We start from the raw sequence: 14,008 nt of genomic DNA, 5'->3' as shown, positions 1-14,008 counted from the left end.
GCTGGATTCTCACAGCTGCTGCTTCATTCAATCTGTTGTGATGTTGTTTGGGTGAAGTATGTGAAGAAAATCCAGCCTCACACAGATACGTAGGTGGAATGGGGAATAGTGTGTTAACAGTCTTTTCTGATAATTGGGGATGTCTTTCTTTGATACTGTACCAAAGCTCAGCAAGTGTTGGTTTCTTATAGGTTAGTTGAAATGTGGAATCTGAAACCGTATCAGTGAACTTCACATACTCTGTTACATTAAAATCCATTGGTCCATTGCACTCTGGGTCTTTTACCAATGCATGATTTTGTAAGATATTATTGCAAGATTTGTAAGCTATATTGGTCATTTGGAAAATACTGAGTCACTAGATTTTGAAAATCTTCCAAATGTTGGTAAATTTCATTATAAAATATCAAAACATCACATTTGTCAGTATCACCAGTAACTTCATCAGAAAAGTCTTTTACGTATCTGCTACTAAAGTCATAGTAGCAGATACAGATTTTCCAAAAATCGAATTTTCACTTAAAAGCTCACATTTTATCATTGGCAATAAATACTGTCAAGTATTTTCCTTGAAGTGACAGCCTTACTTCCTTCACTTTTAAAAAATAATCAAATAGTTTTCATAACCGTAGTTTGTCCATCAATTATTCTTTTCAACTAAATGGCGTTCCATGAGTAGAGTGGCTATTTCAGCTCACAGCTCACTCTCACAACTTTCTCCTTGAGATGACCATCACACTTGGGGATGCAGCACAAGTTTTTTATGCATACTCCCCATTTGGTCATACAGAATATTACAAAGATGGACTCAAGGGCAGAGGTTTAACAAAACTAGTAATTTTTATTGTTTAAAGGATATTTTAAATGAAACTAGCTTTTTAAAAAATTGCAAGTGTCAGTGAAAAATACAATGAACATTACTACAGTTTGGGGTCTTATTATGAATATAGTTTGACCTCACAGACCCTCTAAAAGGGTCTTGGGGTGCCCCATAGGTCTGTGTACCACCCTTTGTGAAGTGCCAAATTAACACAGGTTAAGTGCTTAGCATGGTGCCTGGCACATAATAAGTACTGTATTTGTTAGCTATCATTATTATTATTTGTGTATCTTTACTAAATATCCTCACCAATTAACCCCTGAAATCATTTATGGTTTTTATGAGAAAACAGGAGGTGACATTACAACCATCTGTCTGTAGGTACATTTTAATATAGCATGCAGGCAGGTAGGTCACACAGTGCAGGAAACGAACAGTTTTAGCATTTGGAATGGTAATCAACTTCAAACTCACCCTTTCTCTTTTGCCCTTGCCCCGAGGTCCTATAACAATTTCAGTTAATTTAATAGTAACTGAACAATTTACTTTTTTGCAGAACAGCTTAGAAAAGGCTGCCTTTGTCAGACTATACTTGGTCTCTCAAGGACGATTCCCCTTGATGGGCTTGACTGATGTGCTCAGTGTTGCTATTCGGCACCATGAAAAAGACACACTGGCCTGGATGATACTGCACAGCTTATACCAGGCACGGATTGTGAGCCACGCCAACACCGGTAAGGCCAGCTGGAGGCGAACATCAGGAACAGAAAGATGTACCTACCATCTTTTAGGTTGTAATTGTTTCCTCAACTTAACTAGTTTAGTGCTTCTTGACACAGGCGAGGCCTTGTTACCCCACATGAGTAGCACCTTGGATAGAAACCAGCAATTACAGCTCACAACACCAACTCTTTGGAGGTGGGAATGAATTCTACTGGTGACTTTTATCTTGTCTTTGGCCCTCCAGGCCCTCAGAGACATCAACAAGTTTATCAGGTTGATTCTGCCTGCTTCCTTTCTCAAGCAGATGGATGCTGATTGATTCTCCCTGATGTTTTCATGAAAACGGCTTTTGGGTGGTCATTTTACAAAGGGAAAAAGAAAGCAGCAACAACAAATTAGTTATTCTATAGAAGAACTTCTCAGGAGTGAGAAGAATAAAATCTGGACACCCTTACTACGTCCTCAAGCCAGAAGCTGCAGGCATGAAGCTCTGCTGATGAATGGTGCAACTTTTAGACCATTTTAGACTTTATACTTTAATAATCATCTAAAGAGGGAGCTCCCTCATTTCTCCTCCATGCCTTTGGTCATATGCTTATAATTTCTCAAGTCTACATTCAGGTCCTGAAGGCATCTGGCTTCAGCAGATCAAACATGGCTGGGAAGCCCTTGTGACCCATCATCCCCATCTCTTGTATCTTGAAGGCTTTGAGAGAAAACTGACAAATACAATTGTAATACTCTTTGCAAGACTGTGTAGGAAATTTTGATTCATCCTCCTCTTTGGCAACTGAGAGAGTTGTCTCATGTCCACAGTAGCGCCAGCCCAGTGAAAAGTGAACCTGTGATGAGAAATGAGATTTTTTACTCTAACTCGAAAGTGTATTTATCAGGCAGAAAACTAGCAGGTACTCCCTATTAAGCATGACGATACATGAAGGAAACAAATGTGATATTGCCTTTGGTCCTAACTAGCTGGCGTTCAAATTTAGTTACCATTTTCTTCTCATGCACTAAATTTTAAGATGTTTCCAAGTAGTCTCTGCTGTGCTGAAAATCCTCATTTTTTTAAAGGAAAAATTAATATTTATGTTGATGTTTGTTCTCCAGTTAGCCTGTAGTAGCTGTGTTTTGTTTTTTGTTTGTTTTTAATGTCTTTAGGATAGGTATTCTCTATGATTTTTGCATAAATTGGGAATATTTAAGCAAGGGAAGACTATAAAAGCAACTAGTTATCAAGGATTTAACATTACTAACTAGTTGGCATGCCCAGTTTCTCCTAGTGTGTTTCATGTTGAGCAACTCCAACAAATGCATTTCACCATTTTATCACAGATTTGAAGAATAAATTAGCTTTTAAAAATAAAGACCAAAATATGGCCATCTGATGTGAATAGTATCAAAAACTCTCTCACGGGTGAGCACAAGTCTCAGGTACCATAAAAGGACTTGAAACTGTCGCACAGAGTCCTCGGCGGGTGTTCTGCTTTAGTTATGACGGTAATCGCTGATCTGTTGTACATTGCAAAGGAAAACCATGGTCTGGTAAGAAATATCCTTCTGTTTCAGGCGTGTTGAAGAGAATGGAGTGGCTCTTGGAACTGATGGGTTATATCAGAAATGTTGCTTACCAGTCAGCATCTGTTCAGAACGTGGCTCTTAACGAGGTAAAATGTAGAGGAGCCATTTGTGGCTTCCTTAAAATATAGAGGATATTTACTCTCCCAAAAGAGGAACATGTTGCTGCTTGAAGCTTTCCTTCCTTCCTTCCTTTTATTTTTGGGAAACAAGGATGACAATTATCTGACGTCACAAGGAAACGGATGTTCTTACCAGGCTTTAGGAGATGCCCATGGCTGCCCTTTGAAAAATATTTTCAACAGAACCACGTTCCTTGACAGGCAGTACACAAAGGATTCTAGCTGGAGGGGGAAACTGGGATCCTGTGTACTTGGGCTGGACCCCACAAAGACTGGGGTACAGGGCTCTGGCCTCCACACTGGCCCAGAGCACGGCTTCAAACACCTGGTTTGGAGGGGTTCCTGAAGTGTATCCAAGTAATCTCTGTTTGTGCCAATACTTAACATGCATATATTGGAGGGAAATTTTCACCCCACCTGCAAAATGACCTATGACCCAAAAAAGGTTAACCACCACTAGTACTGGGTGAGTAAAACAAAAAAAGATTAAAAAATGAAGGACAGCACTTTCCTACTCTCCTCATTTTCTTGACTCAGCTGCCCAATGTGCATTTTTTTTTAGTATTTTTTCCATAGCCATGTTTCATGGGTCCCCTGTTTGCTGTGTGAGCAAAATATGCATAACCTGGGATGTTGTTTGATATTCTGCCCAGCTCTTCTGCAGAGTTGTGTGTCTTTTTGAAATTTTCATTAGTGAGATTAGGCATTTTAAGAGATTGATGGGTACTTTAAAAAGTTTTTTTTTGAGTTAGCATAATCTTTCCTCTTTTTATTCTGATTTCCAGTTTGTATTAACCTTCTCTGCTTTCTTACAAAGTCTTTTGAAACTTAGAAAATACAGATAAACAGAAAGAATAATTTAAATCATAGAAGTACAGTAACTCAGAGGTAGCCCTTGTTACCACCATTTCTACAAGTGTCTAGATTAGACTATAAAATCTAAATGCATGGATTCTAAACAAATTTTTTTTAATGCATGTGGAGAGTCATTTTTTGTTTCTGTTTAAATACAGAATACACTATACATATTTTTGAAAATCAGTTTTGGCCACATAATAATAAACCTAAATACCCCTGTATCTTTCTTAATTAATTTTTAAATCTCTTTGAAAACACCAAAACAGAGGAATGTTTGGATCTCAGTATGATTAGGTGTTAAATAAATTATGTTTCTCTTGAAATGTTAGAACGCTAATAATGAAACTATTGGGCCTTCTGTTCTCACAAAAGAGGATCCTTCAAACCTTCTGAAACCCCAAAATGTCTCTTCATTAAGCATGGAAATAGTTTGCTATTCGGTCCAGTCCCTCTTCTGGGGTAGGGGTGGGGCAGGCAGAAGGTTTGAGTGAAGGGGAAGATAACATCGCCTCATGATGGGGGCTGTGTACGTGAACATGTGTTACTTTGCATTGTTAAAGCATGTGGCCTGACCTTGTTCCTATTTCTACTGTAGGCTTTGGATTTCTTGTTGCTGATATTTGCAGCAGCAGTGGTTGCATGGGCAGACCACGCTGCCCCTCTGCTCCTTGGCCTCAGTGCCAGTTGGTTGCCATGGCATCAAGAAAATGGTCCAGCTGGGCCAGCTTCAAGGTTCCTTGGCAGGAGTCCCTTGCACAGGGTCACTGTGCAGGAGGCTGTCACTCTCCTTCCCAGTAGCATGCCTCTTCTGCTGCAGAAAGAGCCATGGAAGGAACAGACCCAGAAGGTGAGGTTGGCAGCTACCTGCTCGTCAGGGCAGGCGGCCATTTTCTCTTCAGCAGTTTCTGCTGTAGAATTGAGGTGGGAGTTTAGTGAAACCTGAGTCACACTACAGGCTTTCCTAGTCAGCCTCGAATCTCAGCCAGATGCAAAGCCTCAGCGATTGAGGCTAGCCCTGGCTCAGGGTAACCGCTGACTAAAAACAACAGTGACAACAGCAACAACTTGCTTACAGTTAGGGATGAAGTGGAAAGAAAAGCTTATACTTGCCTTCATTTATTGAAGACACATGTGTTCTTGATCCTGGGGATAAAAGGATGAATAAGTCTCTGAGAGCTCAGAATTTCAGAGTGAGGACAGACAGGAAAGCAAGTTCAAGGTTGCAAGATGGTATGATAAGGATACAGTGGTGATGAGCAAGGGAGGGGGGTGATCAACAATGTCTGGGGAGGGGTCCAGGAAATCCTCCAGGGAGATGCGAATCTGGAGTATCCATCTTTTACCATATTTAAGGTTCCCCACAGCTCATTCCATGCGATAGGTGTGTTCCAGGTGCTTCTGGCCTGTGTGGTACCGTGGCGAGATTTGTAAAGGCCTAATGTTATCACCTTTGCCCTCAGGAAAACCCAAACTATAGGAAGTACCTTTTGGTTTTTAATACTGAGTTTCCCCAGGCTACTAGCTGTCGTGAAGAGCATATGAAAATACGGTACATCCTTTCTCATTATGTGGCTCTGACCTGTCTTGAATTGTTGACTGAAAGATATTTTTGAATCCCATTTAATCAAAACTGGATTTTTACGAGGTTGAAAGCTTAAAGCCAACTTTGTGTGGCTTAATCTTAAAATCTGAACATTAATCTTTAAAAATATTTCTGAGCTGTGGACCCACAGTTTAGCCATGAACTTCACTGAGCATCTCAATTAAAATGCCTTTGTTTTCTTAAACCTGATAAGCATTAGTATTATTATCCCAAATTTTGTGTTTTCTTTTTCATTTTAAATGAAAATAAATTTAAATGTGGTATCCTATCCCCTTATTTCTGGCCTGGGACACCCTGTTCATTTTGGACTACAGTATAGACATCCTGCATCTATTATGTATTTGTAGTACCTGATTTATTTATTTACCAGTAGGATATGATAAAACAAAATTGAGGAAAAGAAAATAAAAAAGTTTTAATTAAAGTAGGGAATTAGGAATATTTTCTTTTTTTAGTCCAAAGTTAAAAATCCTAGTACCTACAACTAGTGTATGTGTTTTTCAATGAGTCGAGATTGGCAACAGTCAGTCAACGAAATTATCCTCTATCTAATTCAAAAACAATTTTGGCTGCACCTGGGAGATCAGTCAAACTCATGAGTACTATGAGTTTCTACCTCATCTGCAGGATTTATTTGCAGCTAATACGCTTGGGTCTACCTAGTAAATTGTTTTATGCCTTTTCTCTTGCATTTCAACTTTGCTTCATATCCATTTGGGCACAAATTGTTCTTAGCCACAGAAACATATTTTACATCTGATGTGTTTCCCCATTTACCACCCCACCTAGGAGCCTAGGCCTGATACACACGGAACCAGGTGGCAGGCAGCATGATGTGAAGGAGGAGTGTGAGGCTTTGAAGCCAGGTGCACATGGGTTCAGATCTTGACTGTGCCATTCATTGGGAGTGGACTTGGGCAAGGTTCTTAGCCTCTCTGGGGCCTCTCAGAGTGATAAGACGGAATGTTCATGGCACACAGGAGGCCCTCTGGGCCCATGCCTACCCCACTCTTAAAAGCTACAGCAAGTCCCAGGGTAATCAGCAAAGGAAGGAGGTTTGACTTTGCTGGGTCATTTAACTAAATAAGAGCCATTTCCAACTTTCCCATCTCTTGTGCCTGGTCCTGTCTCCACTCCACTCTCCCAGCCCAGGCAGGTATTGTCCAGGGACTACTGCCCTGATACTCGTATGTGCAGGCCCAAGGGTTTGAATGATGTCTTACTGATAGATTGTTTTCACTGATACCATTCTTCATTTTCACTCTAGTTCATTGACTGGCTATTCAGCATCATGGAAAGCCCTAAAGAAGGCCTCTCAGCAAAGTCCAGGGATCTTTTAAAAGGTATCACTTCCATGCTTTATGCCCATCCAGTGTTGTCTGTGCTGCAGAACAGCATCCTAGTGTATGTTGGCTCCTGAAAGGGCTTGTCTTGGTTCAGTTTAGAGAAGTAAAATGAAGCTGTCACCAGTGTGGCATTCTTGAATTAGAAAGTGGTTAAAAAAGTTGCATTACCTTTCGATTTATTTAAATGGTCTTTAAATGTTTTATTATAATCGTAAAATATGACATAAAATTTAGAAAATTCAGAAAAGTAAAAATAAGCAAAGAAGAATCCAGAATCCCACTGCCCAATGACAATTTTGATTGTTTTTCCTAAGTTTTTGCTCCCTCTGTGTATGAGTATTAACATTTTTATAATCATAGCCAATTGGAAAATGTACATACACACTTTGAATACTGGCTTTTGTACTCTAAAATTATTTTAAAAGCATTTTTTTTTTTTTTTGGCAATACGCGGGCCTCTCACTGTTGTGGCCTCTCCCGTTGTGGAGCACAGGCTCTGGACACACAGGCTCAGCGGCCATGGCTCACGGGCCCAGCCGCTCCGCAGCATGTGGGATCTTCCCGGACCGGGGCATGAACCCGTCCCTGCATCGGCAGGCGGACTCTCAACCACTGCGCCACCAGGGAAGCCCTTAAAAGCATTTTAACCCATTCTTACACTGGCTTCATAAGTATTTTTAATGGCTGCATAGTATTTTGCCAAGGGAATTGGACATTTCCCATGCTTCCAGGCATTTAGATGATTTTCATGTTTTTTACACATCTCTATTGACTGTTAAACTATGACTATGGGATCCACAAATATAGATGATCTTTCTGTGAAAATTATGTAGATGTTTTTACTCAAATCTGAAAAGTCTTCTGGGCATTGGCTCTGTGGTCCAAGACAGCTTGTACTGTCATCCACATCTTGAGACTTGGGGGTCTGGATCCTACCAGTGGCTGCTGTTGATGCCCCTGACATGCTGTAAGCTACTGCACTGAAAAGCCTCACCTTGGGAAAGTTGCCTGCTGGCCTACTCTTGTGATAATTGACTGTATTTTGCTTTAAGTATGGTATAATCTATTGATTGCCTAACAAGCGAGAATTATCTAATGTGTTGGTTCTTGTCCTTCTCCCTACCTCCAAAGTAGGTGGGGGGGCCTGTGTAGGACGGTGATTCTGATCAACCACAGAACTTCACTGAGGATCAGGGCAGTGGTCTGACATATTTTCACTTGACCATTCCCTAGAGACTTGCTGCTAGGATTTCCTCCATTTATTTTCCTTGAGGAGTTTGGACTAATTTTTAATGGCCATGGGTCTATAATTCCATTTGTTGTTCCCAACATATACTGTCTTAGGTCATGAAGATACTAATTGATACCGATGAGGAAAATAGTTATTTGGGTCAAAGAAGTACATGTTCACTTGATCGTGTATTCAAGGGCTTACTAGAGTCACACACAATTATTATGTAGCTCTGGCTTACCCTCATTCCCTCACACTATTATATTTTTTTTAAATCTCAATATATTTACATTAGTATTCTAAAATAAGATATGTAATAATTTACCTAGAGGGGTTACATGTAACTTCCCTACTTTAAATCGATTTCTGAGGGACCCATGACAGCTAAGGTGTGTGTTCAAATATAGTTTAGTACAGTCATACTTGCTCCATTGAGCCCATGAACCTAACTTCATTACAGAATCAGGTTTTTTGTCTTTGTTTACCTTTTTTTAAAAAAAATAATTTATTTTTGGCTGCACTAGGTCTTCGTTGCTGCGCGCGGGTTTTCTCTACTTGCGGCGAGCAGGGGCTACTCTTCGTTGAGCTGTGCGGGCTTCTCACTGCGGTGGCTTTTCTTGTTGCGGAAGCACGGGGGCTCTAGGTGCGCGGGCTCAGGAGTTGTGGCGCACAGGCTTAGTTGCTCCGCGGCATGTGGGATCTTCCCGGACCAGGGCTTGAAGCCGTGTCCCCTGCGTTGGCAGGGGGATTCTTAACCACTTCGCCACCAGGGAAGCCCTGTTTACCTTTCAATTAAGCTTTTTTTAGTGGAAAAGTGATATTCATGTAGAAAAGTGCACAAGTAGATTTTTACAAAGGGAACACACCTATGTAATCAGCACCCAGATGAAGAAAAAGAGCATTGTCAGCATCCCAGAAGTCACTTTTTGTTTTAATTATGCAGAATTTCCCACTAACTGGTTTCAAAGTAACTTAAAAAAAAAAAACTTTCCTCAACCTTTATTAATCATTTTCTTCCATTAAAATTCTAAGGCTTGATAGGAATTCTTAAAGATTAGCTGAGTGAGAACAAGCCAGGTTCTATTGACAACCTTTTTGATCTAAATGACTTTTTCAAATGCAACTCCACCAAATGCAACAGTGCACTTTATTTTTTGTCCCCTTAGCCACCCTGCTGTCCTTGAGAGTTCTCCCAGAGTTTACGAAGAAAGCTGTATGGACCAGAGCTTATGGTTGGTAAACAGTTTTGCAGTAGCCAGCAGCATTCTCAGCTGGATGAGGAAAACCATACAGAAGGAATTTTTCAGAATTCGTGTCTGGGCTTACTGAGACGATGCAGAGAGCTGAAGGTCATGAAAGGGTGGCCACACAACCGACAGCTTGAACCGTGCACGCCAGGACAGGGGCCACTGCTTCAGTACCCAGGCCATTTGAGACCGAAACAAGAACTTGGATTTTCTTTTATTTGGCTAGAGTTCAACATAAAGATTTTTTGTGAAAATCTAATTATATCATCTCCTCCGCACTAAATTCTAGTAAAATAATCCTGTGAATTTTGTGCATGTGACTTTTGTTTTAAGGCATGGGGAAGGTTTTGCTAGCAAAACCAAACTGTAGCGGTGACAGTGGAATCTGATCTGTTTCCCATGAAGTCTCCAGAGGATATTCATTGACTCAGTAAGTTAGACATGTTTTCTTATTCTTATTGCTAAAACACTCTCTTGGAACTGCTATACGCATTTAAATAATAAGCATAGTGTTAAACATTGCTAAATCAGACTTGTAAGTGGTGGCTATAATTTTTTTATGCTTGAGTCTCTTGAATGCAAGTGAAAGTTACCCAATTCAAAATAAGGAAGGGAAGGTGTCTTTGCTCATAGGTATGGTGGAAGCAACATGGGGTGGACTCTGATTCAGCTTGAGTCATGTTGAGTCCTTGGGTGGGGTGGGGAGGGTTCTACATGACCAGGCCGGGGTCACATGTCTGTCCACCTGAACTGGGTTCCCCCAGAAGAAAGGTGATTAGGATGCTAGGCAAGCAAAAAATGGCAAATATCTCTTCCAAACATCGATCTTTTTTTTATAAGTACAAACCTCTGTCTTAATCAGGGTGACTGGTGGCCTAGTGCCAAGTAAATGAAGGAATGTGACAGCATCCTCAAGGGTTGCATTTTAAACTCAGGGGTTTAGAATCAGCCAGGAATTTAATTTGCTCTGATTGATTGCTAATTATTGTTCCTTCATGCAGCCATTAATCAGGGCTGTCCTTAGCCAATCATACAAATATACTGATGTATACGTATATGGGATTACTGGGGAGAAAATGTGTGCCACTGGAATAATGTACCTTCGTGCTTATCATGCCACAGCAGTGTCATGGAACTTCTAGTATTCCTGTGTGGCATGTACAATACCTTCATGTTGTCACCAAGCACACCTACCACTTAAGTTAAAAATAGCTCTAATTTTATTTTCCAAATATATGGATTTATGATTCCAGGTTCCAAATATTTGTGGTTCACTGTGTAATTCACACTGTTTCCAGGTCACAGCTCTTTCTTTTGCTGAACTCCGTAGGGTGCTGAGATACTTACAGAAAAGGAGGAAAGGAAGGCGAGCTCTCAGGTAGTACTTAACTACATCACCAAGTATTTCATCTCTATTACTTCTTTAGAGGCTGAGCTGGAGGGAAATGAGTTTGGAGGAAGCAGAAGTGTAGAAAATTTATGTGAGAAGCCAGCTTCTGTCTCCTTCCCACCCACCGTGGCTTTCTCATACTACCTACCAATGAGATGTTGACATTCTTCTAACATTTATTACACTAGTTGTCAGACTATGTAAGTGACTAGAGTTTCACTTGTATTATCTTATTTAACCCTTGCAACAATACTGTGAAGAGGCATTATTTTCTATTTTTAAATGAAGAAAACACATCTAATAAGTGGCAGAGCTACTACACCTGGAACCAAGGTCCTAGAACCCCAGGTCCAATGCGCTTTCTACTGCATCAGGCTCATCAGCACCCACTTTCAGATGAAAACTCCTACCAAGTATTAAGCCTCATTCATGCTTAATATAGATTGCTGGAATCAGATAAAAGAAACACCCCTGCCTCATATTAATAAGCCTCTGGAATTGGGACGTTGGGAGTTACAGTGTAAAGGAGCAGGTCTTCATGGGTTGAAGGACATTACATTCCCGGGCCAACTAGCAGATGTGGATGGCAGTAAAGAATAGGGAAGAGGAAATGGGCACTGAAGAACTACTCTCACATTTCCCCCCAAATCAGTGGGCAGACTTGCTGATGCTCAAGGAGAGGGATAAAGAATCAGCCCAGCCTTCCAGACCCAGACTGTCTTTTTCAGTTTGGCCCAGTTTCTTCTCAGTCAGACTTTGTCATTGCTCCTGCCTTGACAAGAAAACAGAATAGTACAAAAGGGAGGAAATAAGATCTACCTGTACCCTCTCTTCCCTAGCTCCCTCTTTTTGTTTTCAGCAGTCTTGTGTTTAAGCGTCATAGGATTTTCCTATTCATAGGATTTTCCTATTCATTCCTATTCATTTGGACTCCATAAAGAGTCCAAAATGTCAAAATCTAAATTTGAAGCTGTAAAGGTTCTAAACTCTAATTATTCTAAGATGTAGGTTACTGGCATAATAAGACCCTTTCTCCTGGTTACCTGAGCTCCAGTAAGTATTAAGATATTCCCTTGGGATATTTCAGTTTGTTCTCCAGAAACCAGAAGTCTCTGCTTTTTTGAGACCAGACGTTCCAAACTATATACAAAAGGAAAAGTTTCCTTATAAGTCATCTTCTGTTAGTTTTTGAAATCACAAGTTGCCAAGACAAATAGCATGCTAGGGTATACTAACAAATCAATGTGTGGGATTAAGGCCATGTTGTGTGTCTCAGATGTGTCCAAACACTGTGACTCTTCACTTGAAGAGTGTACATTTGGAACAGATGTTGAGATCCATGCAAGTGCCTAAAATCTTTGTGCTTTATTTGTAATGTAATGGCTCCATGGTAACCAAGAGGCGGTTAATCACCTTTTTTTTTTTTTGAAGTTAATTGCCACAAGTTAGTTAACTTCTCCAAAATGATTTTAACCAAAGATGATATTATAATAATATAAGGAGTAAAACTTTAAGGACTTAACTACTGTCTTGAAACATCTTAGTCACTTTGAAAGTAAGCAGTAGTTTTAGATTTTTGGTAAACATTTTAGCAAATTGCTGTTTTAGAAGAGAAATCTGACCATGTGGTTAAGAGGATGGGGCCTTCATTAAGGCCAGAGTTGTAAGCTGGGTCTTTAGGTCTCTGACCTCAACCAGCCTATTCATAGCTGCAGGCATTTCAAATGGAACCAGAGGACAGAATGTGGCTGGGACAGTTCACATCCTTCACCACTCTTATGGAAAGATACCTCACAGCATCATCGTCATGTATAAATGTATATCATCACTGCTCTGGTGCTGGATATATGCTTTTATATTTTCTGGAAGGAAACACTTTATTTCTACTCCTAGTAACTTTAAAGTCTCATCTTTTTAATGTATGACACATAAAATATTTATGAAGTTGTGAAATAATGTCCAGCCAAACTATTAGAAATGGAACTGAATAAAAATGACATTGATGACTCCCTGACTTTGGTTTTATTTTTTGTATGAAAGAAATAACCTACCTAACAAAGTAGTTGTATGCTGTATAAATTCTAAAATGTAAAAGAAATGCTTTCACTTTTGTATGTTTCACTAACAATAAATAGTAGCTATAATGCTTGAAACAGGCCTGACAACATGTATGTCAGGACTTGGGAAGATAATGGAAATTTCTTAAGTAAAAAATTATTATCTACATTCTAGAAGCAAGTAGCACATTAAGGAAAGATATTTATGTACGTTTTTTTAAAAAAACCTATATATGTGTCTTCTGAACATGAAGCACCCTTTGAGATAAATCCAAAATAACTGAAACATCACCTAGTTAATCTATTTCTTAAAGTATAGTTTTTTTTTTTCTGGATGTAGTAATAGTAATCCATAAAGTCAGAGTTGCACAACAACTCTGAGTGTCTACTATGTACCACCATACAAGGTTCTGGGGTACAAAGTAAACAAGACATGACATTCCTACCCTTGTGGAGCTTACATTCAGAAAATATAAATCAGTAAACCATCATGTAATAAAGAAAAGCATTCCTACTTCTGTATGGCCCTTTATAATTTACAGAGGTTTACTTTACCATATTTCATTTGCTCTTCACAACAGCCTTGGGCAGTTAAGTAAACTGGGACTCAGAGAGTCATTCAGTTAGGAAATACTGGTGCTGGAGTTGAAATCAAAGCCAGCATTCTTGAGAGGACTGCACAGGATGGGGGAGTAGAAAGGCCCTGAGCTCTCCTCCTCTCACATGCACACCAAAATTACAACTATGTGCAGAACACCCATTGATGAAAAAGACCAGAACCTACCAAAAAAGATCTTTTACAACTAAATATATCAAGAAGGAACCATAATGAGATGAGTAGGGGTAGTAGAATTGTGATATAGTCAAATCTCATAACCCCAGGTGGATGATCCACAAACAGGAGAATAATAACAATTGCAGAGTTTCTCCCAAAGGAGTGAGCTCCCTAGCCCAGGAGTCCTGCACCAGGAAGACAAGCCCCCAGAGCATTTGGCTTTGAAGGTCAGCAGGGCTTACTTTCAGGAGTCCCAGA

At 40.0% G+C, this 14,008-nt stretch overlaps 2 protein-coding genes across 7 annotated transcripts in view; one reads left to right on the top strand and one right to left on the bottom strand.

Moving 5' to 3' along the window:
• Positions 1-12,932, top strand: part of FOCAD (focadhesin) — a 313,712-nt gene extending 300,780 nt beyond the window's left edge. For 3 of the 5 annotated variants that reach the window (XM_019934890.3, XM_019934889.3, XM_019934888.3), the window contains exons 40-44: positions 1,377-1,554; positions 3,113-3,210; positions 4,697-4,948; positions 6,972-7,047; positions 9,448-12,932. In XM_019934890.3, coding sequence (XP_019790449.1) covers positions 1,377-1,554; positions 3,113-3,210; positions 4,697-4,948; positions 6,972-7,047; positions 9,448-9,521 — 678 coding nt within the window. In that variant the 3' untranslated portion in view covers positions 9,522-12,932. Of the gene's footprint in view, positions 1-1,376; positions 1,555-3,112; positions 3,211-4,696; positions 4,949-6,971; positions 7,048-9,447 lie in introns of those variants that run through there. The other 2 variants (XM_019934891.3, XM_073806087.1) reach the window with 2 other exon arrangements.
• HACD4 (3-hydroxyacyl-CoA dehydratase 4) overlaps positions 1,548-14,008 on the bottom strand; it is a 66,882-nt gene continuing 54,421 nt past the window's right edge. Inside the window, exons 6-7 of one of the 2 annotated variants that reach the window (XM_073806089.1) lie at positions 5,212-5,244; positions 1,548-2,385 (exon numbers count right to left, since the gene is read on the bottom strand). In XM_073806089.1, the coding sequence (XP_073662190.1) occupies positions 2,348-2,385; positions 5,212-5,244 (71 nt within the window). In that variant the 3' untranslated portion in view covers positions 1,548-2,347. The remainder of the gene's footprint in view (positions 2,386-5,211; positions 5,245-14,008) is intronic. The other variant, XM_073806088.1, reaches the window with a different exon arrangement.

Source organism: Tursiops truncatus, chromosome 6 (genome assembly GCF_011762595.2).
Source record: "Tursiops truncatus isolate mTurTru1 chromosome 6, mTurTru1.mat.Y, whole genome shotgun sequence".
Taxonomy (NCBI): Eukaryota; Metazoa; Chordata; class Mammalia; order Artiodactyla; family Delphinidae; genus Tursiops; species Tursiops truncatus.
The sequence above is the reverse complement of the archived record's forward strand: the minus strand, read 5'-3'. Positions and strand labels throughout refer to the sequence as shown.